The sequence below is a fragment of the Crinia signifera genome, chromosome 1, assembly GCF_055691185.1.
Source record: "Crinia signifera chromosome 1, ASM5569118v1, whole genome shotgun sequence".
NCBI classification, from domain to species: domain Eukaryota; kingdom Metazoa; phylum Chordata; class Amphibia; order Anura; family Myobatrachidae; genus Crinia; species Crinia signifera.
Window position 1 is genome coordinate 168,230,822 of NC_139217.1, and position 23,379 is coordinate 168,254,200.

A 23,379-nucleotide genomic window follows, 5' to 3' on the forward strand; every position below is an offset into this window, starting at 1 on the left:
CTCTCATGACTGCTCTTATCACAGAAAATATACGTAGAGTGTATATAGAATATCTCTGTTCAAGACTTTATTTTAAATGACAACATGACACCTGAATAAGAAATCTTGCTCAGAGATCCTTGCACTTTACATTATGTATTTGTAGACATACAAATGCGATCTGGAACAGAAATAAAGCAAGATCTCTCTAATGCAGTGTTTTTCAACCACTGTGCTGTGGCACACTCGTGTGCCTTGAGCTGTTCTCAAGTGTGCCCCTACTGTAGATCTAGAGATGCCCAAACCAGTTTACAGCCACCACCAGTTCAACTATTATTTACTGGTCTCTTCTTTTCATGTACAGTGCCAAAGGATTTTTTCTATTTGTTACCTGTGGAGACCCGTGCGATTGTTTTTTATATGGGGGCCAATAGTTTTGTTTTTTTTCCTGTGGGGGCCAATGTGTTTTGCCCTGTGGGGATCTCATAGTGTGCCTTGGCAATTTTTAAATCTTATTTAGTGTGCCGCAAGGTAAAAAGGTTGAAAATCACTGCTCTAATGAGTTGAATAGACCATCTCAAAAAATCAGCTTCTGTTCCCTTATTGTTCCTGCCGGCTCCAGGCAGCACATATGAATGCCACACTGGTAGAACAAGCTGTTTAGATGTGCCAAAATAAGCAGCTTGGGTTCCGGATGCAAGGTCGACGATGTCTCTGTCAACAGTCAATAGGTCAACACCACATGGATGACATGCAAATGGTCAAAAGGTAGACACAAGGAATAACTCTACGTGGCTATGGTCAACACATGAAAAGAGCGACATCCGTTTTTGAGATTTTTGTTAATTTTTTTTCTCTTTATAATATTTAACAATCCAACTCCGATTGGGCCCGAAGCATAGCAAGCAAAGCAAGCAAGATGTGAGAGGAAGCGGTACACTCAATGGAGGTCCACGTGCTCAGGTGTCTAAAATTGACACAAGAAAAAACCTGGAAATATTTGCGTTGATCTTTTCATGTGATGACCTTTTGCTCATGTCAAGCTTTTTGGTGTTAATTTAGACATTGTCAACCTAATATACCAAACCCAGACAGCTTATGCTGCTTCATGTTTTCCAGTTAGGCCCCATCTATGCTAGGGTATCTCCTAATAGATAAATAATCAGGGGAGGCTCCAGAGGGGGGGCTGTAGTGCAGTTCAAAATTCAAACAGGGGAGGTCCAGCAACTGCCACCAGCTGCCATTCCAAACTATCTCAGTTGGTGTTACTCCCCTAATTGTTGATTGGATTGTGCTGCAGCCCCACCTCTGGAGTCATCACTGTAAATAAAGCAGAGCTACAGTATGGGTCTTTTTTTTTTTTTTAAGTACTCCTAAGGTCTCCTTCACATGAAGAGTAGTAGTAGGCATAGGCAAAACTAGAAGGTTGGGAATGGGTGGTCCCAGTTCCAAATTTCACATGCCTTGAAAAAATAAATTGCACGCACATGCAAAAAAGGGGGCATGGCCTCACTTAATGGGGTGTGGTATTGCTGCAAGGGGCGTGGTCTTGTATTAAAATTAAAAGATTACCTTCAACTGTTGTAGAAACACCACAGCATAGTGTGACACCCCAGGCAGTAAGGAGGAACTGCAAGGATTTTACAAGATGCAGGGTGCTAGAATGAACACTACAGTAGAGCCCATTACTCATGTTACTTCAGAAAGTAGTACCTCATAGAAACATTACACCACATTATAGTGCCCCTTATACACAATGCTGACAATAATGGCACTTACAATAATGCCATCTCACTGTCCGCCCCCCCCCCCCCCCCCATCCATCACTGTTACAACCCACCTTCCGACCCCTCAGTCAAAATTCCCAGCCACTATGAACAAACTTGTCAGACGTTTACACCCGGCAGAGGATCTGACCAACAAGAAGAACATCACTTACAGAGACCGCAGGGCAGGACTTGGGACCAAGGTGCATCCGCAACCTAGCCCGCAGCTATCTAAACTTGTAGGTAAATAACTGGTTATTAAACGGTATACGGCCGTTAGGTCAACACTATTAAGGTCGACATACATTGGGTTGACCACTGAAGGTCAACACATGAAAAATGTTGACACGCCTTAGGGTGACAGGGACAAAAGGTCAGACATTAGGAAGGTCGGCAGTCAAAATGTTGACATGGGTTTTTGCACGTGGAGGGAGAATAGAATAGTGTGCCGAGCATAGCGAGGTACCGTGCCCAAAGCTTGGCGAGCAAAGCGAGCCATGCGTGGAGATGCGGTACACTTTGAAGGTGTTCATGTCGACCATATCGACATATTGGACAAAAAAATTGAAAGCCCCATGTCGACATTTTTACTGTCGACTTTTCCAATGTAGACATGTTTGTGTCAACCTTTTGACCATGTCCACCTTTAGGCATGTTGACCTTTTACAGGTGTTGACCTAAGGCCTGTCGACCTTCAGTGGTCATACCCATATTAATCTTGAAGGAGTTATTTACACTGAGTGACTAAGGGCCTTATTCTAGTTCACTCTCTCTGACAAAATCCTTCTTAGATGGACAAAACCATGTGCGCTGCAGGTGGGGCAGATGTTACTTGTGCAGAGAGAATTAGATTTGGGTGGGGTTTTACTTCAAAGTGAAATCTATATTGCAGTGTAAAAATAAAGCAGCCAGTATTTACCCTGCACAGAAACAAAATAACTCACCCAAAACTAATTCTCTCTGCACATTTTACATCTGCCCCCCTGCAGTGCACATGGTTTTGTCCATCTAAGAAGGATTTTGTCAGAAAGAGTGAACTAGAATAAGGCCCTTAGTCTCTGAATTTTCAGAAATCAGACACTGTATGTACTTTATAAAGATTTTTTAACTTCTCTCTCACTATACAGAATATTACATTTATCTTTTCATTTGATGTTGCAGAGAAATAAAAAAAATATATATATTTTCCTTTTATCTTTACCAGATTAAGCATTTGATGTTGAAAATATATCAGGCTTTGTGTTCATCTTAAACAACATTAATGTGCACACTTATTGGATATGTTTTTAAATCTGTCACCTACTGCTTCTTTGTGATTTATGGATTCAGCATCAGTGTTTTTATATCAAGCACTTTTTTCTCTGTATTCATAATTTGTATTGACTAGTATTACATGGGGCCGCAGCCTTGAGAAAGTACTTTCATCATCACCGGAGGGCACAAAGCTGACTAACAAAAGATCGATATAGGACCTCAAACAGGGTTCTTCACACAGCAATAATTCACTTCAATAGAAACAGTGTATGACAGTGTATGACTGTTGCCTCCTGTCATGTTGTCTGTGTATGTAAACAATATAAATACTTTTAGCTGAATGTATACAAAAAGATCATATTAAAATCTTAATTATTTACGAACTGGCTACCGGTAGTTTAAGAAAGATGAGGGCTAGTGTGCAATTTCCATGCAGGCCCCCTCCTATCTGGCAGCGCATATGCAGGTCTCCGGTAACATAGTGCCCACTCTATGTCAAACTTACCTACCCTCCCGGATTGTCAGGAAGGATCCCAAAAATCAGGTCGGCCTACCGGAAAGGTGGGCAAGATCATCACTGGCTTCACAGACTGGTCATGTTTGGGGTTAAAACAAATGTGTTCGGATCGATTTTTCAGAGATCTGCGGGGCTAGTTGTGGTTTTTACTTACTGAGGTGTCTACACGCTGTTTTGCGCCATATTAAGCCTGGATTTCTGGGGTGTCATAAACCCAACCTCATCACTATGGTTTGGGTACAAAATGTTGACATTCAGAATGATGGCATTGAATGAATATTGACAAATGTTGAGAGTCATTATGTAGAAACAGTTTTTTCTACATACTGACCTGTTTCAAATAGTTATATGTCTAACCACAACTGCAGCCTAAAGCACCATACACACTATTTGATTTAAAGTATGCTCGATATTGTTAACGATGCGTGCTCCTGTGCATCGTTAGTGAACCCCACTCAAGGCCTGATTAAAGGTTCAAGATGCCCATGGCTACTACGCATGTATCTCCCCTTGTAATGCCGATGAACACACGTATATGGGCACTCAGGGACTCACCATTTATAATGCCCTTGTGCATGTAATATAGGGTATACAACTGGCATGTAGGATTTATTGGTTGTGGAATGGGAAGAAGACTTTTGCTTTAGGCTGCCCAGCTGGCACTGTAACACAATGTATATAAGGTAATGGTTCCATCAGTAAGTTACATTGGCACAGCCATCTGGCAGTCACCTTAAGAACTTTACCCTCCCAAATTACATTGTGACCGGTGATAGCTAACTAGCTAACCCCCCCCCCCCCCCCCAGCTCAGCCTATTGGTTAATCAAGCACTGCCACCGCCTTTATCATGTCAGGCAAGTCAATTTCAGCTATGAAGTCAACGACCTGCCTTTCTGGGAAAATTACTTTTTTGATTCATTTAAACACAAATTAGTTTAGCACTGTTTTAATAGTGAAGTCCTAAACTGGATGTACTGTAAAGAGGAGTTCTTAAAATGATTTATTATTATAACAAGAGTGAGCAATAATAGACAGTCTGAAATGTAAGAGGGCCTTGCTTGCAGGCCCCCACTGTAGAATCCTTTAAAAAACAGACTCAAGACTTTCCTGTTTACTAAGCAATTCCATAATTCCCTTAAGTATGGTTTATGAAAAGGTTTTATGTACTTCATTGTTCCTCTGCTATATAATTTTTTTTATATTTGTTAAGTGCCTTGAGTCCTATTGGAGAAAGAGCGCTATATAAATAAAATTATTATCATTAATTATTACAAAATCCATCACATAACATGAGGTTTAGTTAAGAATAAACACCATAAAATGGTCGTTACTTAACTACAGGTATAATATTGTTAACAAATGTAGTGAGTACGCAATAATCAATTGTAACATTTTTACTCTTTCCCACATGCATATTTTCCTGAGAATCCAATAACCCCACAAATGTAGGCGCAGGCTGATTTTAGATGGGTAATTCAAACCATGAATTGGGCTTGCACCGGCATATGCTCTAAGTGCACAATTTGGCTCACTTATGTACATAAGAAAGCAATGCAGGCCTGCATTTTTCCAATTTCAGCAATAGAACAGACATAAGTACATATTGTTTAGTGCAATAGGAGATCTTACATTCCGAGTTACATAGAGAACCTATCAATAACTAGGAAATGCAGACTTCAAAATCTCTTAGCAATAGTTTCACACTCAAGGCAGTAGCAAATGATAGACATCTGTAAACTGCTTATGCAAAGTAATTTAGTTCTAAGGTTTGATGGTGGAATTAGTGATACTATGGAAATGATATTCTTATTGAAGGAACCATTCAGTTATATACAGCAAGGATATTATGGTGATGAAAGGCTGATTACTAGTCTCAAAGTATGCTCACATATTTGTACATGTTCCTGAATAGAAATGTGATGATATCATTGAAATATATGTAGTAGGCAAGAATAATACAATGCTGGTGATATTAATGTTTATGTTACAGACATACATTTTTAATCAACAATGAACTACCAGCCATAGTACAGTTATAGAGTATGATGTTATACTAAAAGTATAAAAGCAAATAAGTATTCAAACTCAACATAGGGGGTATTCAATGTGTGCTATTATTTCCGAAAGTCTGAAATATCGGCACATACCTATTCAGTGCAGACATTTTTGGCTGTATTTTTACCAATGTAAAATAGATTAAAATTTATTAAAAGTTGAATCTGCATTGTCAAAAACGTACACTAAATTGTTGAATCTGTGCCCGTTTTCAACAGAATACACGTGGATCGGTGAGTTTTTAGCCAATCCACGTGTTTTCCGACCATTTAAATAGATTAAATAGGTGGAAAGTGTGCCGATATTTATGACTGTCAGAAATATCGGCACACATTGAATACCCCCCATGGTTGGATACACATTGCAAAAACACATGTGCGTACATATGTATTTATACTAACTGAAACACCGTACGTTGCATGGGTTTAAATCATCAAGTTGTTAAGTTATCAATGAGTTAAATGGTCAACATTTTAAAACTAATTAGTAGCTCTTCCAACATACCCAAGAGGTGGCTTCCCAGTGGGTTTTTTTTTAAGTTGTCCCCAATAGCACTAATCCCAGACTTTCCTTTCTGTTCAATATTATAATAAATTTTGCATTGTTAGATGGGTAGAAGGTTTTTCCTTCTCTTATCGCTGTGCTATTCCAAGACTTTTTGGTACACAATATTTTTCATCGTGACACCTCCATTTCTGTTGAAGTGGAAGGACCAGAATAGGCTCTCTGTGTCTGTCTGACCTACACCAACAGGAGGTTTGACCAGGAGCTCAACCCTCTATTATGTTTTCTTGGGCCCAATGTTAATGGAAATCCCACCAATGCTCACTGGGTCAAAGTTCTGGCTGTTGATCACTAACAAAAGTTCCAACCAGGACCTCAACCCCATACTATGTCTTCTGGGATTTAAATGTACCACTTTGTGACAGAACAGGTTCAGGACAGGCTCTTCGACTCAAAGTACTCGCCAGCATACACCACTGGGATGTCTGACCACAGCATCAACCCCCTAGTATGTGGATATATCAGAACAGGTTCCCTGTGTGTTCTGCCCATAGTACACCAATGGGAGGTCTGACTGGAATCCCGGCCCCCTTAAAAGGATCCAATTGGACCACTTCATGTTGGTTTAATCCCAAGCAGTGCAGGAGTATCTAAATGCGTAATTGGACAGACAAACAAGCAGACAAATTCATTTTATATATAAAATAGAAGTAGGATTTGTAATGTGTAGCAGTTTTTATATATTAGCAAATTATTTTGTAAATAGACTAATGTAGGGTACACACCAGGGCAACCCGCTCACGATGCACATCGTGAGCGGGTCGTCACTGTCTCGTCCGACCCGCTCATGGTGACGCGGGGGGGCACGACCCGCTCACAATGTGCACCGTGAGCGGGTCCGATCCGATGGCGACCCGCACCCGGCTGTATGGTCGTCATTGAGATCCTACCTGCAGCAGGTAGGATCTCAATAACGACCGACCCGCGGGACCGCGCATCGGATCGGTATCGGTCCACACCAGGACAGAAAAGGGCCCAATCAGCACACAATCTACATCCAATTGGTCGGAATTGGATCTAGATTGAGGGGATCGGGCCCTAGTCGTCCTGGTGTGTACCCAGCATAAAAATGCTACTGAGAAAATACACAAAAGCTCTGATTAGAGATTTCTCTCCATAAGTCAAACAATAGTTTACAACCCAAAATAATATTTGTCGCTCTGTCACATGGTCTTATAGCGTCATTTTGCAATAGTATGTAATGCTGTGTACACATGGGGTAATATGATTGCTGGGGATATATTGCTAGCGATATATCCCCAGCAATTATATTGCTCAGTGTCTCCTTTTCATCAGCGATGAAAAGGAGAAACTGCTACGGGGCAGAGGGGGAGCGCAGCAGCAGCAGACGCTGCTGCTGTCACTTTGATGGGAGGAGGGAGGGAGCAGCGGCACGGGGCTGGGGAGATCAACGCTGATCTCCCCAGCGCTGACCACCCGGCACAGCGATCGCCGGGGAAAGCCGCTGGTCGCAGGAACATGCTCCTGCGACCAGCGACCATTAGGCAGTGCACACGGGAGCGCGAAGCTGGCGATTTATCACTGCGCTCCAAATCACTGGCTCAGCGACCATATTCCCAGCGATTTTACATGAAATTGCACCCGTGTGTACTCACCTTAACTGTGTACAATTTGTCAGCTTTACCTTCAGAGCTGTGGAAGGTATGCGTGTACAAACAAATAATCTTATTTTAGATATAGAGATATAGAGATATGTATTACACAAAGAGCTCAATTTATGCTAGACTTCTTTTCACTTAGATTTAGTGAAATACAGTATACAACTTGATCATGGTTCCCAAATTTTTGTCAACTATATAATATAATATTTTATTATGGTGAATTTTCTATTCATTGTTATTAATGTCACAATTATCTTCTAACAACGACAATATCATGTTTGTGAAGTTATTTCCTTCCTTGGACGGTAAATAATTAGGGGCAATTTATTCTTGTATTTATTCCCCTTAATTTAGCATCTCTTAGCACAGCTTACTGCAGTAAATAAGATGCCATTTTTTGCAGCAAGTCTTTGTAAATGTCAGGTCAGTAGAGTGCCTCTGATAAAAGGCTTTCCCAGCAAAGACTGATTTTACTAGGCAATTGTTAGTGTATAAACCAATTCTCAACATGAAGGAAGGGAGAGATCCCTTTACACTGTTCAGTGGGGCTTTACATTATGTTATAATGGTGATAACACCATCCTCCTATGGCATTAGTTATTGTATACAAGATACAAAAAGCAAAACTTACTGGAGTGTTATGCGAAAAAAAGTTTTAAGAGTTGCATTATTGGAAATAGATTTGAACATGGACTTCAGTCTATGTCAGACTGGAGTTTTTTTAATTGTGGAGGTATATCAACCGTTGTCCTTGTTAACAACAGTTTGTTTACCAAAGAACTCCTTGAGATTCAGTTGTCGGATTAATCGGTATTTCTCAACTTCCCATTTCATGGGGTCAAACCTGGTGGTAGGCACACATGACAGTCCCCTACCCTCTGCTTTGGGGGGATACGGTCATTAGGTCTACAACAACTAGGTCGACAAGCATTGGGTTGACACCAGTATGTCGACAGGCAACAAGGTCAACATGGGTTTAGTTTGACATGGGTCAAGGTCGACAGGTCATTAAGTCGACACAAGCATTAGGTCGACACAAGCATTAGTGCATCTACGGCACATTGCTGATGGGTATGTAATTCTTTATTTATACACATTGGGAGAAATTTACTAAGAAATCCGAATACGGGCGATGATGGGTACAACTGCATACGACTGGCATCAGCCATACTTTCCAGAAAATATGACTCATAAATAGGGAAGATTTACTAATCAGCCATATTTATTGGATTCATATTTCCCGATGGCATAGGCGGCCATATTTTTTTAAATTCGTATCCGTATTTGAAGACTGTAAATATGGTCACAGTAAATTCTAAAAATGTACAGCTGTATATGGCCAGATATGGCTACGAATAGGTTTATTAAATAGCCATTTCTGCTTAGTAAATTTCCCCTGTTGTGTGTTAATGTCTGTTATATGCCGTGATGAACAAGCAAAAATAAAGAAATTCTAAACATTGACTTCAGATGGCCTGCTGGATATCGTTATTTGAGAGTCTACTCTACAAGTCTAAAAGGTCTACAAACTTCTCCCTCAAGACCCTACAAGCAAATACAAAACTGAGTTGGACAAAATCCTCAGTGAAGCTGTGAACCAAGACATGATACCGGCTAACGTTAAAACTTATTTCACATCAGAACATCCCAAAGTGTCAAGCTTATATTGTCTTCCCAAAATCCACAAGGACCTGTAATGCCCGCCGGGCCGCCCAATCATCTCTGCCCATGACTCCCTCTACAGCCCTATTTCCAGCTTCCTTGACTTCTTTTTACAGCCCTGCATTCAGAAAACCACCACCTATCTACAAGATACCACAGCCCTTCTTCTTAAATTGGAAAGTGTGGGCAAATTACCCACAGGGACTTGGCTTATAACTCTTGACATTTGCAGCCTGTATACCAGTATCCCCCATGCTGAGGGACTGGAAGCAGTACGTCGACTTCTGTGTGACAATCCAGACTATCATGGTCCCCCCATTGAATTGTTCATCAAATTATTACATCTGACGCTGAATCGTAATTTCTTCATATTCAATAAACAGTACTACCAGCAATGCTCAGGGTGTGCGATGGGGTCCCCTGTGGCCCCTTCATATGCAAATGCCTACACGGCTGATTTAGAGAAATCGCTCTTCTTTGACAGCGGCTTGGCCCAATTTATTCATTTCTACATGCGTTATATTGATGACGTCCTGGTCTTCTGGACAGGGTCTGAATCCCAATTCATCTCTGCAATTGAACACATCAATGCCTTGGACTGCCCTATAAAGTTTACCCACACGATGAGTCAAGTGTCAGTGAATTATCTGGACGTGTGTATCCAAGTAACAGATGGTAATATTGACACATGTATCTACACCAAGAAAACGGATCGCAATATGTTATTGCAAGCTCAGAGTCATCATCCCCCAGCGGTAAAATGGGGCTTGCCTTTCTCGCAGTTACTGCATGTTAAAAGAATCACCAGTTCACCTACTACTCTGGAGCAAGATCTGGACACTATGACAGACAAATTCAAAGAACGTGGGTACTCTCATCAAACTTTGTCCAAAGCTAGAAACAAAATTTATGCCATCGCCAGAGCAGAGACATTAAACAGAAGTAAAAACAAGAACCCCAAACCTGACACACTCGGATGGGTACGTTCTTTCCATACCGCTGACAGTGAAATTCGATCTGTCTAAAACACTGTGGCCACTTATCCAAAATGATAAAGAGATGTCAAAGATGAAGAACACACACCTGATGCCCTGCTACACCCGAGGACGCAACTTGCGTGATTGGCTGGTACGCACAGACCTGTCGACTCGTCTCCCACCAGGAACCCTTAAGAAAGCAGGAGGCTGCTACAAATGTATGGGCTGCACGACATGCAGCGCAATGGCCAATTGCAACTTCTTTTCGCACCCCCATTCGGGGGTTAAATTCAAAATTAAATTCGCCCTTACTTGCACCAGTACTCATGTCGTCTATTTATTAAAATGTCCTTGCGGACTCTGTTACGTCGGCAAGACGATCAGGACCTTTCGGGAAAGAATTGCCCAGCACCGCTCTGCCATCAGAGCAGCACTGAACCAAAAGCCCAATGAACAGCCAGTGGCAAAGCACTTTGCCCAACTCAGCCATAGTCTTGCCAGCTTACGCTACATTCTTATCGATCATGTACCGGAGAACATGCGGGGGGAGATAGAAACAAGAGACTTTTCCAACTTGAAACCCGCTGGATCTTTAAACTGCAGACCGTGTTCCCCAAAGGACTTAATGAACAAATCTATTTCAATGTTTTTCTCTGATTATCCCACCCCATCTGACCCTGTTTCTCTCCCCCTGCTTCCCTTTGATTCAGATGATGCATTTTTCCTTTTTGTTTGATATGTTTTTTGAGCACATTCAGCACTTGTTTATGGTGATGTTTTATGTATACTTCTACAGGTCTCGCCGCAGTTCTGTTGCCCAGCAACCAAGACGCCTGTCGGCAAACACCTCATGTGAGAGCGAGTGACGTCTCCGTCACGTGACCAGCCAGACAGGAAGTACATGGAAGTGTGAGGCGTACAGCACAGGGAGACCGAGGAGGGGACTCTGATGTAAAGTCTATTTAGGTAAGCCTTCTTTGTATTGTACTTTGTTCTTTCCTTGACAACGGAGTAAAATCCGAAACGTTGGAGTAATCTGCGGTCGTGTCTGATTATTGATAAAGTCCCCAGGAGTGCCACTATTGCTCTGTCTATCTATCCCTTGAGTGCAGCACCCGGGCAGCTGAAGTTCAGAAACACGGAGTCCCGGTATTCGCCATATATATATATATATATATATATATATATATATATATATATATCATGTTGACTGGCACTCAGTTCTGCAGACCCCTACTTGCGGGGTACTCCAATAGTGTGCCGGGGTGCCTTCCCACAGTAAGATACAGAGTAGATATAGAAGATATCCTCAGGTCGGCACTCCTCGGGTTAACAGTGTGGTATAATAATGCAGACCAATACCCGCAAGTTGTCCTTTTGTCAGTGTCGACCTTGGGTATGTCAACCATTTCAAGGTGTCGACCTAGTCACTGTCGACCATTAGTGGTCAGCCTAGTTAGTGGTCTACCCAGTGACCGCATGCCGTTATCACCTTCTACTTTGTCTCCACTTTATCTCTTCCCCAGGCTTTATACTTCTGCCCTAAAGTCTTAAATAACTGAAGAGATGTAGGTTGGTGTAGTTCTGCTGATCGCCCTATGTGTAAACAGAAGCATCTTATATGCATTCTGTAAAATACAGACATCCAAGGAAGAGACTGACAAATGAGGCAAAGGAATATTATGTGATGAAGGGTCAGTATAACCAATCGAAACAGACTGTATGTGTGGAAGTCTATTGATTCATATATATCTCTGGTGTTCTACTCGATTGTGGACTCTGCTTCTCCCAGTCTCTGATTTACCAGCAGAGTTTATTGAGATGATAATTATACAAGTATTAACCTATTGAAACAGTATCATTTAAATAAAACATTAGTGGGATGGTCCTGTTGTATCTGTCTGTGCTTCTTGTGATTGTCAAACTTATCTCTGCTCCACATTCAATCAGTGCAATCAGACACAATATGAAATCTATGACAGATAAAAGCAGCCTTAATTGCGCTTTCACTCAAATGATTGTGAGGCATGAAAACATTTCCCTTCCTGAAATACAAATCAAAATATTTTCAGAAGTTCAGTTGGCTTGGTTTTGTGCTGTAGGCGAACATGTGGTATTACTTCAGCATCATATTGGCAAATATATTACATAGTTATCCCATTCTATAAAGAGCTATTGTTATTAGAGATGTGTTATGCTGCTAAATAGACATACGGTAATTCTAAGATGGGATCTTTCCTTATTAATACAATAATCAGTGTAATTTAAAACAGAGAAGCATCAGACCATGTAGCCCCTACAAATATATTACAGCTTTCTAGGTTTTCTGCATGCATGACACCATAGCAAGAAGTGATACAGTAAAACTTTTTAGGTACTTTAGGAACAACAAAGTGCCTACATCGGTGACAACACTAGAGACTATTGAATGGCAACGCTGATAGCTTCAGCCAACAAGCATCAAATGTATATACTTCAGTTTGACTGTAAACTGCTATGCATTGACTGCTTAGGTGAAATAAACCACCATACATAGACACAACTTTGGAGGCAGGTTCAATAGTTTTTCCTAGAGGCTACTAGTAGGGAGGTGCAAATCAATTGTTTCTCTTAGTTGCCTTAACCAGGACTTTAGACAGGATTTGTCACCATCTATTTGGGTGCGTATAATGCAATAGGTGCATGATCAGAGCAACAACTGAAGTGCTCTGATGGGCGTCCATTACTTTGAGTACCCCCCCAAAAAACATTTGGATGCCCTAAAATAAAGCAGCACTGGTAGCAATAACTTTTAAATGAAACATTTCAAAGAATAATGTAGTTTAACTTGGGATAATAATGTTGCAGTACTTAGCAACTTCAATATCCAGTAGATAATCCAGCACCCTTGGTTCCAGCAGTGTGCCAGTTTTACCAGATTATCAGTGGTGTACCTGCAGTGCCACCGGTCTCACCCCGCGACTCCCTCCCATAGCTAATTCCCCCCTACCACACAAAGCGACTACCTCTGTCCACTAGCAGCACTGCTCCCCTCCCCTCTCTGCCTGCGGCGCCGCTTCTCCCACCCACAGCATGACTCCCTCCCTCCCACTGCCCTACCAAACCCTCCAAAATCTTAAATGACCCCGGTACATGATTTGTCCAGATTAAAACAGGTTCCGGATCATCAGGTGCCAGAAAATCGGTATTGCACCTGTAGGGAACGGAACTTGTGGGTTTTTTTTTTTCTGCTAAGGGGATAACAAAGTAACACTAACAGATTTCTTGCTGAGAAACATATTTTTGGATGAAACATTTGGTTTTGATTCAGACCATGGCACAATCTGCAGTTAGTTTGTATGTTCTGTTCATGTTCCTGTGTGCTTTCCCTTGGTGCTCTAGCTGGGGTTTAACCTGATGACAAGCAGCACAGCACTCCGACAACTATATGCAAACCTTAGCTGCATCACAGAAAGAGGCTTCTGCGGTGGGCATAGGCTCATGGGAAAAGCTCAGCCTAATGGCCCAAACCCCCATTTTTTTGTCAATACGGGGGTCCGGGTGGAGTGGAGTGTTGTGGCTGCAGTTGCTTCTGCACAGTGAAAGTAGCTTCTGCTACTGAGCACTTTAGTGCCACCCCTCGGCGGGTGACATCCAGGACATACTTGCCTACTTGTGAAAACTAGTTTCAGGGAAATTATAGTTGGTAATAGAATTTTGCAAAGCGCCCCATTCAGGGGACGTGTCATGCTCCTCCCAAAGGGCGTGTCTAGTTCCATATATGGAGAGATTGTGAAAAGAGATTGTGAAAGTGGTACCTAGAATCATTGGTGTGTACTACTTTATCTGAGAGGAATCTTTTAAAAATGACTTTTATACAAATGTAGATGAGCCCCAAAGCAGTAAGTAAGAGATACTATACTTGCTAAAGTGCTGGAAAATGGTGCTGATGATTCAATGTAAATGTATCTGTCTCACATTCCTTTTTCCCAAAAAAATGTGGGCTAGGTGAAATGAGGGAGATTGCTAGACTAATGAGGGAGAGAGGGGGATTGCTGCTATTTCAGGGAGTATCCTGCAAAATGCAGAAGGGTAGATAAAACAGATCCAGGTGCGCCTGTACAAGAATTTACTAGTACATACCTCCCAACATGACCCATTCCAGGAGAGACAAGTGCTCTGTTCCTGGATTTACTTCCTTATTAATTAATGCCTTCACCTTCACAATTGTGTTGAACTATTAAATTATGAGAAAGGTACTTCATCACAGGTGAGGGCAATCATACATTCAGGGGGAAGTCCAGGAACAGAGCATTTTGTCCCTTCTGGAAAGGTTCACATTGGGAGGTATGTAGTAGGTTCATTATCTTTAAACTACAGTACTGTACAATTAGACATAGCGTGTGTAGCAGATGCACATCTATGGTAATAGAATCGGATTGTGAGCTTCACTAATAGCAGGGAGAGATGCTACTAGTACATTCACTGATTGTTCAATGGCATCTAATATACTGCACTCTACAGACATAAAGGATGATGCAAACAAATATAAATACTTTGTATCAATGTGTCTGCCTCTTTCCATTTACGCACTTTCCCAGAAACACATGAAAACTCTGCATCGCAGCATCCCTGATTACCAAAGAGAGAACATTTACACATGAAACCGCTCTGTCAGGGAAACATTTACAGCTGAATGTATTCCCTTGCCAGGCACTGAGAATAAATGAGAACTGCCACTTTAAGGATTTCAAAAACGTTAGGATTCAGCATAGGAACATAATTACTCTTCCACAAGACACTAAAACCTTACTAATGAGAAAAAAAGGGTAAAATCCTATTGCTCTATTGTAAGAGTTATTCTAAGAAATCCTGCTTTAGAAATGCTCCATTACATCTATATACTGTATATATTACAAACATGATTTTACATCTGCACCCCTCATTCTAAATACAATCGATTTTTACCCCTTTCATTTCCTAAACAGCTTTTTTTCCCTCAATGCCTGAATTGAGATGCCTCCAACTTACGTTTTCTCGTCCTCTTCTCAATGGGTGATGGAGATATCAGAAGCAGAGCTCCAGAAGTCACACTGTCAAACAGCATGCAAATGTCTGAAGGGAACCTGTGCATTTAGAATTCTCTGTTCTTTATCTATTTCCTCTTTCAGGCTATCACAACACGCCACGCCAGCTGCAGCACTTTTCTAACAGCTGCTGAGGTGCAGCGTGTCCTGTGTGGATTGTTTCAGCCAGTGTCGAGGCATGGAGCTTTAATCTACTTTCATGATAAATTGTTCCAGTCACATATAACTGGCCATGTACACACTTAACATGCTCTTATAGTCCTTCATACTGTCAGACGAGGCACAGAAACAGGGGCATCCTTGATGGAGAGCGGACATGTAAACCACTCATCTGTCAAGGAGTTGGACTGCATTTAAATAAATGGTATTTAGGAGCGAACAAGGAAGCAGACTGACCTATAAAGATTCATTTCAAGCATAAGATTGTCTATTAGAAGGAATTAACATGCTTTCAGCACAGTGTGTGTTAAAGGTCTGTATAATATTAAACAAGGGAACAGGGAAGACAAGCAGACATTTATAAAACCCAGTGACTGTCACAGCACAGATAAACTTCTATCAAGGAACCAAGCAGGTTGAAAAAAAACAAACATAAAATGCATAAAACTTTACGCAACAATTTCATTCATACAATGTGGCTGGTTTTGAGTTTCATTTACTTTCACTTTGAAATAATTCATATTTGTAAAGTAATTAAATATATTCTACAAATATTCTTCGAATAATATTTTTAAAAATGATTTTCTTCTTACACATACCTGCCCGAAATGCCGCCTTTACAATGCAGATACTTACCATTGTTTATGGGCTTGTTAAATGTTTTGCGGAAGCCAAATTAGTTACGTTTGTCCCCTTTACCCCAGAATGGGCGATATTGGGCATCTTTGATCCTACTCTCCGAATGACGAGAGAACGTAGAAAACTCTTACTAGCTTTCAGTGCAGCGGGCAGAAAAACCATTCTCCAGGGCTTTTTTGGCCCTACTTATTTTTGACATTTACTATCCCGAAAATACGGTAATTCGTATTGGTATTGATAGCACATCAATACGACTACGAAGTGACGTATTTTCGGGATAGTAAATGTCAAAAATAAGTGTATTTCTGGATACAAATACACCTATTTTTTTACAAATTTTCTTTAGTAAATTTCCCCCTTAATACCAATAATATTTTAATTAACAAATAACAGTCACATGGAAATATCAATAATATTATGTGCATACATAGAATAAAATGCATTAGGTGAAAGTCCACACCTTATATGACATTCTTATATGTTGGAGGATGATAAACAAACAGTGCGCCAGAATTGGAGGGCTCCAGTAAATATAGCAAAGTAGAAGATGCCATGGAAACTCTTCTCACAAATGCCCCGGCGAGGCTAGCACTCATTTGAATCAATCAATGCTGCGGGTACTAGATGTGTTGCGGAGGATGTAATGCAGGGGATAGCATCCAGAGCTTGTGACTCCAGGACGGAATTACAAGGCATGTGGCCTCAAAAGGAATGCTGTATCTATATGACTAGGAGAGGGTGATGCCTTGGAGAAGCAACGGGTTAGAAGGTGATGGGGAGACACAGGGGAGAGGTAGAGGATGAGGCAGCGGGTGACTGGGAAAGATAGTGGGAGACAGAGGGTGAAAATGAGAGCAGTGGGGATACCAGGAAATGGGTGATAGGAGTGGAAGTGGTTAATGCAGAGTATAATCAGGCTGGCAGTGGGTGACAAGGAGAGGGTGACAGCAAAAAAGAGAGGGTAATACTGAGATAGCGAGACTGGGAAGAAGTGAGTCCACAGTTAAGCAGCATGGCCAGTTGAGTCTGGGAGATAGGCACAGAGAACAGGAACTGCAGGGCAGGCAGGATCAGAGTGACCTCATCCATCCACCTGTGCCTCCCCCTTGGCAAGCAGTCCCAGCTATGCAGGAGGTAAAGAGGAGGAGCATGGGAGAGATGACAGGAGGCCTACTAATGATGCACTGTCTGCAACGCTGCCAGTTTCATCTTACAGGCTGGCTGACAGCCGGCAGCCACCGATTACATATAAAAATCTCCTTATTGACAAGGGGCAGATGCTTTGGTGACCCCACCCCACCATGAAAGTAGCCACAGACATTATTGTGAATGTGTCTTAGCTACAGTATAACCAATACATGCAAATGGAGAGCCCATATGACTGTGACCTATATTCCCGAATTGATGCAAAAAGGATTTCTCGCAAGGTCAAGTACTTTTATGATAGGCCAAGAACATTCATGGTATCCCCTCTGGCACTCAGGGGAATATAATGCACGCAATGAGTGTCAGCAGATACAACGTGTCAGCAGATACAGTGATATCTATGCCTATTGTATGGTGCAGCTTCCCTCAGACTCTATACATGACAGTTCATGTTTCAAGTGTAAGATTTAATGCCCACAGCCTGAAACAAAAGACTTCTTTGCTTTAGGGCTGGATGTATCCATGAAACAGAGATTCTATTTCCCTTAGAAGGGATGCTTTTGAACAGTCCTTCTGCTGATATGAACACTTTTTCCAGTTCCATCTCACTTTGAACTCCAGTATGAAAATGGCCAAATAACATTTGTTCAATGTGTCTGCGTTTCACAAAGAATGAAGCACCGATTGACCTTTTTGTTTCAACTTTAAGCCTGCTCATCCTGGTCATTACAGAGCTCATCCCTATTATGCTGTACATTATGCTGAGGTAACAAGGCAGCAATGTCCCTCACTCTGTTTCATCTATAGGAATGGCCTACAAACGAATGCATTTGGGTACCGTCAAAAGATGAATTTAGATTCCAGATAACTGACTGTAAAATGACCTGCTGAGAGGTCAGCACAGCATGTAATAGGCTTGCATATATTTTGAAGTATAGAGAATATAAATTCCATAGAAACGCTTACATTTAGAAGTAAAATAATTACCGTAGATTAGTGGTTCTGAAACTGTGGGGTAGATTTATTATAGCGCCGCTAAAGGCGCCACTATAACAGTTCCTGCTTCGCCTCATTAGCGAGGCGAAGCAAGAGGGGATACCGACAAGATGTATCAACATCTTGCAGGCCGAAGCAGGGGAGCGCTAACTAATGTCTCTCCTGGAGACAGCGCATCAGTTAATACTGGTGCGCCATCTCCTTCCACCCCGGCCGGCTGACTGCGCATGCGCGGGATCTCGCTACTCTCGCGAGATCCCCAGAGCAGCTCAGAGCCAGCAGCAGGGACAGCACTGTCCCTGCTGTGGGCACAGGGCATCGCCGCCTGCAGCTGTCGAAGTCGATAGCTGCAGGCGGCGGAACGGTCAGCGATGCTGACCGTTCATAAATTAGGCAGGGGGCAGGCGCACAGTACAAAATATCGTAGCTGCGCTATGCCTCCTGCCCCACAGCTCCGCACGCTAGACACCCGCTCAGCGGGTGTCATAGATCAGGGGAAGCGCTATCCCCTGCCACAACGCACGGGGATAGCGCATATTCCCCTGATCGACAGGTCATAAATCTACCCCTGTGTGCCTTGCATGGGTGGTCCAGAACCAAATCAAATTATTTATGCTCAATGTAATAGCCTAAGTCAGTGCTTGTGGCTTTCAATCATAGGGCCTAATTCAGACTTGAAAACAGGATAAATATGTTCATGTGCACTGCAGGTGGGGCAGATGTTACAGTACATGTGCACAGAGAGTTAGATTTGGGTGGGATGTGTTCAAACTGATATCTACATTGCAGTGTAAAATAATAGCGGCCAAATACTCCCACTATCCAACTACGCATGGAGATGACTTTATATAGTGTGGCGAGCGTAGCGAGCCACCGAGCCCGAAGCGTGGCGAGCCACCGAGCCCGAAGCGTGGCGAGCGCAGCGAACCCCGCGAGGGGACGCAGAATACATGTAAATTAATCCGTGTCCCCTCGAGGGGCTTGCTGCGCTCGCCACGCTTCGTGCTCGCTGCGCTTGCCACACTATATAAAATCAACTCCATGCGTAGTTGGATAGTGGGGGTATGAAATCACCCATGGGTGACTATACAATTAAAAATCGGGTCTTTACAATGAAAAATCGCATCGCATGCCTTAAGTAGTGGCATGCGATGAAAAAAACGGGCGCCCAGATAATACACAAGTACCCTAACTCTCTCTTCACATGTTACATCTGCCCCACCTGCAGTGCAGCATGGTTTTGCCCATTTTGAGAACACATTTGTCCTGTGATCAGGTCAGCATTAAGCCAATAACACATGTGGACAATCAGAAACACAACTCTGTACACAATCACAGAACTAACCCTAAGGATGACAGGTAAGCAAAATTTACTTGATTTTATATTTGTTTCCAAATATATTAATTCAGTCTTTTATCCCAGGGGTTCCATGCATGAAATGCTGATACTATAGGTTGCTGTGATTCAAGAAAGTTTGGGAAACATTGCCAGATTAATTTGAGTTGACTGCTACAAGGAATTAAGGGCAGATTTATAAAGTCTCGGTGAAGTGATAAAGTGTCTGGTTTTTTATCACCGGCCAATCAGCTCCTACCTGTCATTTTTTAAACCAAGCTTGAAACTTTACAGTTAGGAGCTGATTGGTCGGTGATAAAAAACAGTAACTTAATCACTTCACCGAGGTTAATAAATCTGCCCCTGAATCTCTAAGGACCCCGATTTTGAACTCATCAGTATGAACTAAGACAAGTACAAGTAGACCAGTACTATGATAAATATAGTTCAGAATTCATAACCGTTTACCACCATGTACTGTACAGTTTTGATGTCCTATGGATCTGCTAAATCTCTGCATAACTTTTCATTATGTATTTTCATATTTACTCTTTTTACTAAAAGTCTTATAAGACCTATTTAACAATACCTACAATCACTTCAATTTAACCCTTAAGATGCTGAGAGATATCCTAAAACTATCCACAGAAAGGGCCTTATTCGAGTTCACTCTTTCAGATAAAATCCTTCTTAGATGGGCAAAACCATGTGCACTGCAGGGGGGGCAGATGTAACTTGTGCAGATCTAATTAGATTTTGGTGGGGTTTTACTTCAAAGTGAGATCTATAGTGCAGTGTTAAAATAAAGCAGCCAGTATTTACCCTGCAAAGAATCACCAAAAAATCACCAAATCTATTTCTATCTGCACATGTCACATCTGCCCCCCTGCAGTGCACATGGTTTTGTCCATCTAAGAAGGATTTTGTCAGAAAGAGTGAACTCGAATAAGGCCCAAAATGACAGCATCGCTCACAGCGACTGTTCTTTTAGTAAAAAGAAATACAAATACAGCTAAGTCAATTAATTGGAGTTTAGTTAAATATTGAACCCAGCTATGAGCGTCTGTGGCCGTTTTTAATGGATATTTGGAGGATTTCTCACAGCAATGCTGGCATGCAAAGGGTTAAGTAACAACTGTTATTGCTGCAGTGATAACTGATAAATTAAAGGAGCAATTTATGTTTAAAGTTATGCTGCAATCCACATGCAATAAGAGAATGCCCCAGGGGTGGCTGTCTCCCATTCTTGTCACTTACATATCACACCTGAGAAAGAATACTCTGTATTTTAGACCCAGAGCATGTGGACTGTCCAGCCTGCTGGAGGGTGATCTGAAGATCCCTCTCCGGTGATGCTGTGTACTATCGGCTATACACTTTAACTCCATCTACAGTCAAGCTTGGAAAGCAAAGCTGTTTAATGCTTTATAAACTGCTGAAAACACCAGTGGCCATTGAGAATTATGGAGTAAAGCCGGCAGTACCCTGTATTATGGTTTATGGCTTGAACAGGCCACTAGGATAACAGGTAATACAGAATGTACTTCCTTTGAATAAATACTGTAATCATACATATTAACATAATTGTTTAACATGTTATTTTTCAAGATTCATGCAAACTAACTACCGTATGTTATCAAAGCCATACCAAACCTCCAAATCTAGGACAGTTTATACTACTTTTAATTAAGGTATACAGAAAATGTAGTTGTCAATAAGCATTCTGGCAGCGATTACTTTTGTGCAACACATGTCAAAAGCCTAACAAAAGCCTAACGCTAATTCTTACTTTTGTGGTGAAACTGGGGGCCTCTGGAGGGCGCTCGCCACACTTTCTATTCTCAACTCCACGCCGACGTGGATAGTGGGGGTATGAAAAGGTCGGAGGACGCGTACCGCCGCCCCTCGTGGTCTCGCTGTGCTCACCACGCTTTGGGTTCACGTTGATCGTGGGGTGGCGTTAACAATTGGGGGGGTCATTTCACACTTGAGGGTGGCTATTTGGGCTCTGTGGGCCATTTAACATTGTTCCCTATGTAAAATCGGGTCAATTGCGCCATTTAACATTGTTCCCTATGTAAAATCGCAGTAATCGCGTCGGTCGCATCGCATGCGATTTTTGGTCGCATGTGATGCGACTGACGCGATTTACATTTTAACATGCATTTCTATGTGAAATCGCGGGCATCGCATGGGTCGCATCGCATGCCATTATAATGGCATGCGATGTACATGCGATGCCCGCGATGGGCGCCGTTCTAGGTAAAGAGTACCAAAAAATTATTTAAATAGGAGACAGTTGCCTCCCGGGTGAGCGGCCTCCTGGGATTCTTCCCGGTAATTTCAACGGCCGATCAGCCACTGGTGGCTACCTTGTACAGGAAGAGGGCGGACAGCTGACATCTGGTGCCATCAGCTGCCCGTCACCGGCACCCGTGTCATCAACGAATTACCATGGGAACGCTCAAGAAATGCTGGGCTTTCTCATGGTGCAGCCCGTTGCCGCTGCCCCACGCCCCTGCCCACACTGCTAGGTGCAAATGGGATGACAAATAAGCCATTTCATTGTATTTGCTTATTAGTCGCACATGCGCAGAAGATAAAGAAATCAGAATGACCTCCCAGGCCCGTTTTTACTCAACCTAATGTAATGCACAAAATAGATTATTGTCCAACAATTATTAATAAATGTGAGTAGCAATTTTTAGGGAAATAATAATTATATACAAACAAAAATTAAATACACAATAATGTATAAGCATAGTGTGGGGCTCAAAAATCTGATGGTAAAAGTTGTTTACCAGAATACATTCACTTGTGGTGTCACGGTCTATTGCAATTGAAACATGAAGTCAAACAATTTTGCAGAACAGCTGCACAAACATGCATCATTCTGTACTTTATTATCACCTTGTCTCCTTCAAGCAAAGCATAGCTTCAGAATCAGAATCCCACTTACGTACAGACATGTAAGGAGCCTTTTGAATATATTCTAATTATCTGACAATTGCGTTTACCAGCAACACGTTTTCTTTTCATATTGTAAAGTTTATACAGTTTTCTTAGTCTCTGTAAGCAGAACATCACAAGAAGGTAGTACAGGTTGAGTATACCAAAATGCCCAGGACCATAAGAATTTTAGATAACGAATTATTCCGTATTTCAGAATGTTTTTGTATTTCAATGATGTATCTTGAGTTATCTTGCATTTATGTTGTACAAACACATCAAACACATGAAATACACACAAATATATTGTATTTGTGTATACAGGTACTGAATATGAATGCTAAGCAATCATTTTCTTACAGATATTTAGGGGGAAATTTACTAAAGGAAATTTGTAAAAAATAGGTGTATTTGTATTTAGAAATACACTTATTTTTTACATTTACTATCCCGAAAATACGGCAATTCGTATTCATATTGATAGCACATCAATACGAATACGAATTGCCGTATTTTCGGGATAGTAAATGTCAAAAATAAGTGTATTTCTAAATACAAATACACCTATTTTATTACAAATTTCCTTAGGTAAATTTCCCCCTTAGTATCAGTTACACATAATGGCCCTTATTCTGAATGTTCTGAATGATGTTTTTAGTCTGCACATGCGCAGAGGTCAATCTGCGCATGT

General features: G+C 41.7%; 1 protein-coding gene across 3 annotated transcripts in view; it reads right to left on the minus strand.

The window, feature by feature from the left end:
- Nucleotides 1-23,379, minus strand: part of ARHGAP24 (Rho GTPase activating protein 24) — a 716,382-nt gene that overhangs the window by 453,975 nt on the left and 239,028 nt on the right. The window contains exon 1 of one of the 3 annotated variants that reach the window (XM_083176520.1): nt 15,408-15,588. The exons of the other annotated variants lie outside the window; for them this stretch is intronic. Within the exon in view, the coding sequence (XP_083032646.1) occupies nt 15,408-15,510 (103 nt within the window). The 5' untranslated portion in view covers nt 15,511-15,588. Of the gene's footprint in view, nt 1-15,407; nt 15,589-23,379 lie in introns of those variants that run through there. 3 annotated transcript variants of the gene reach the window in all.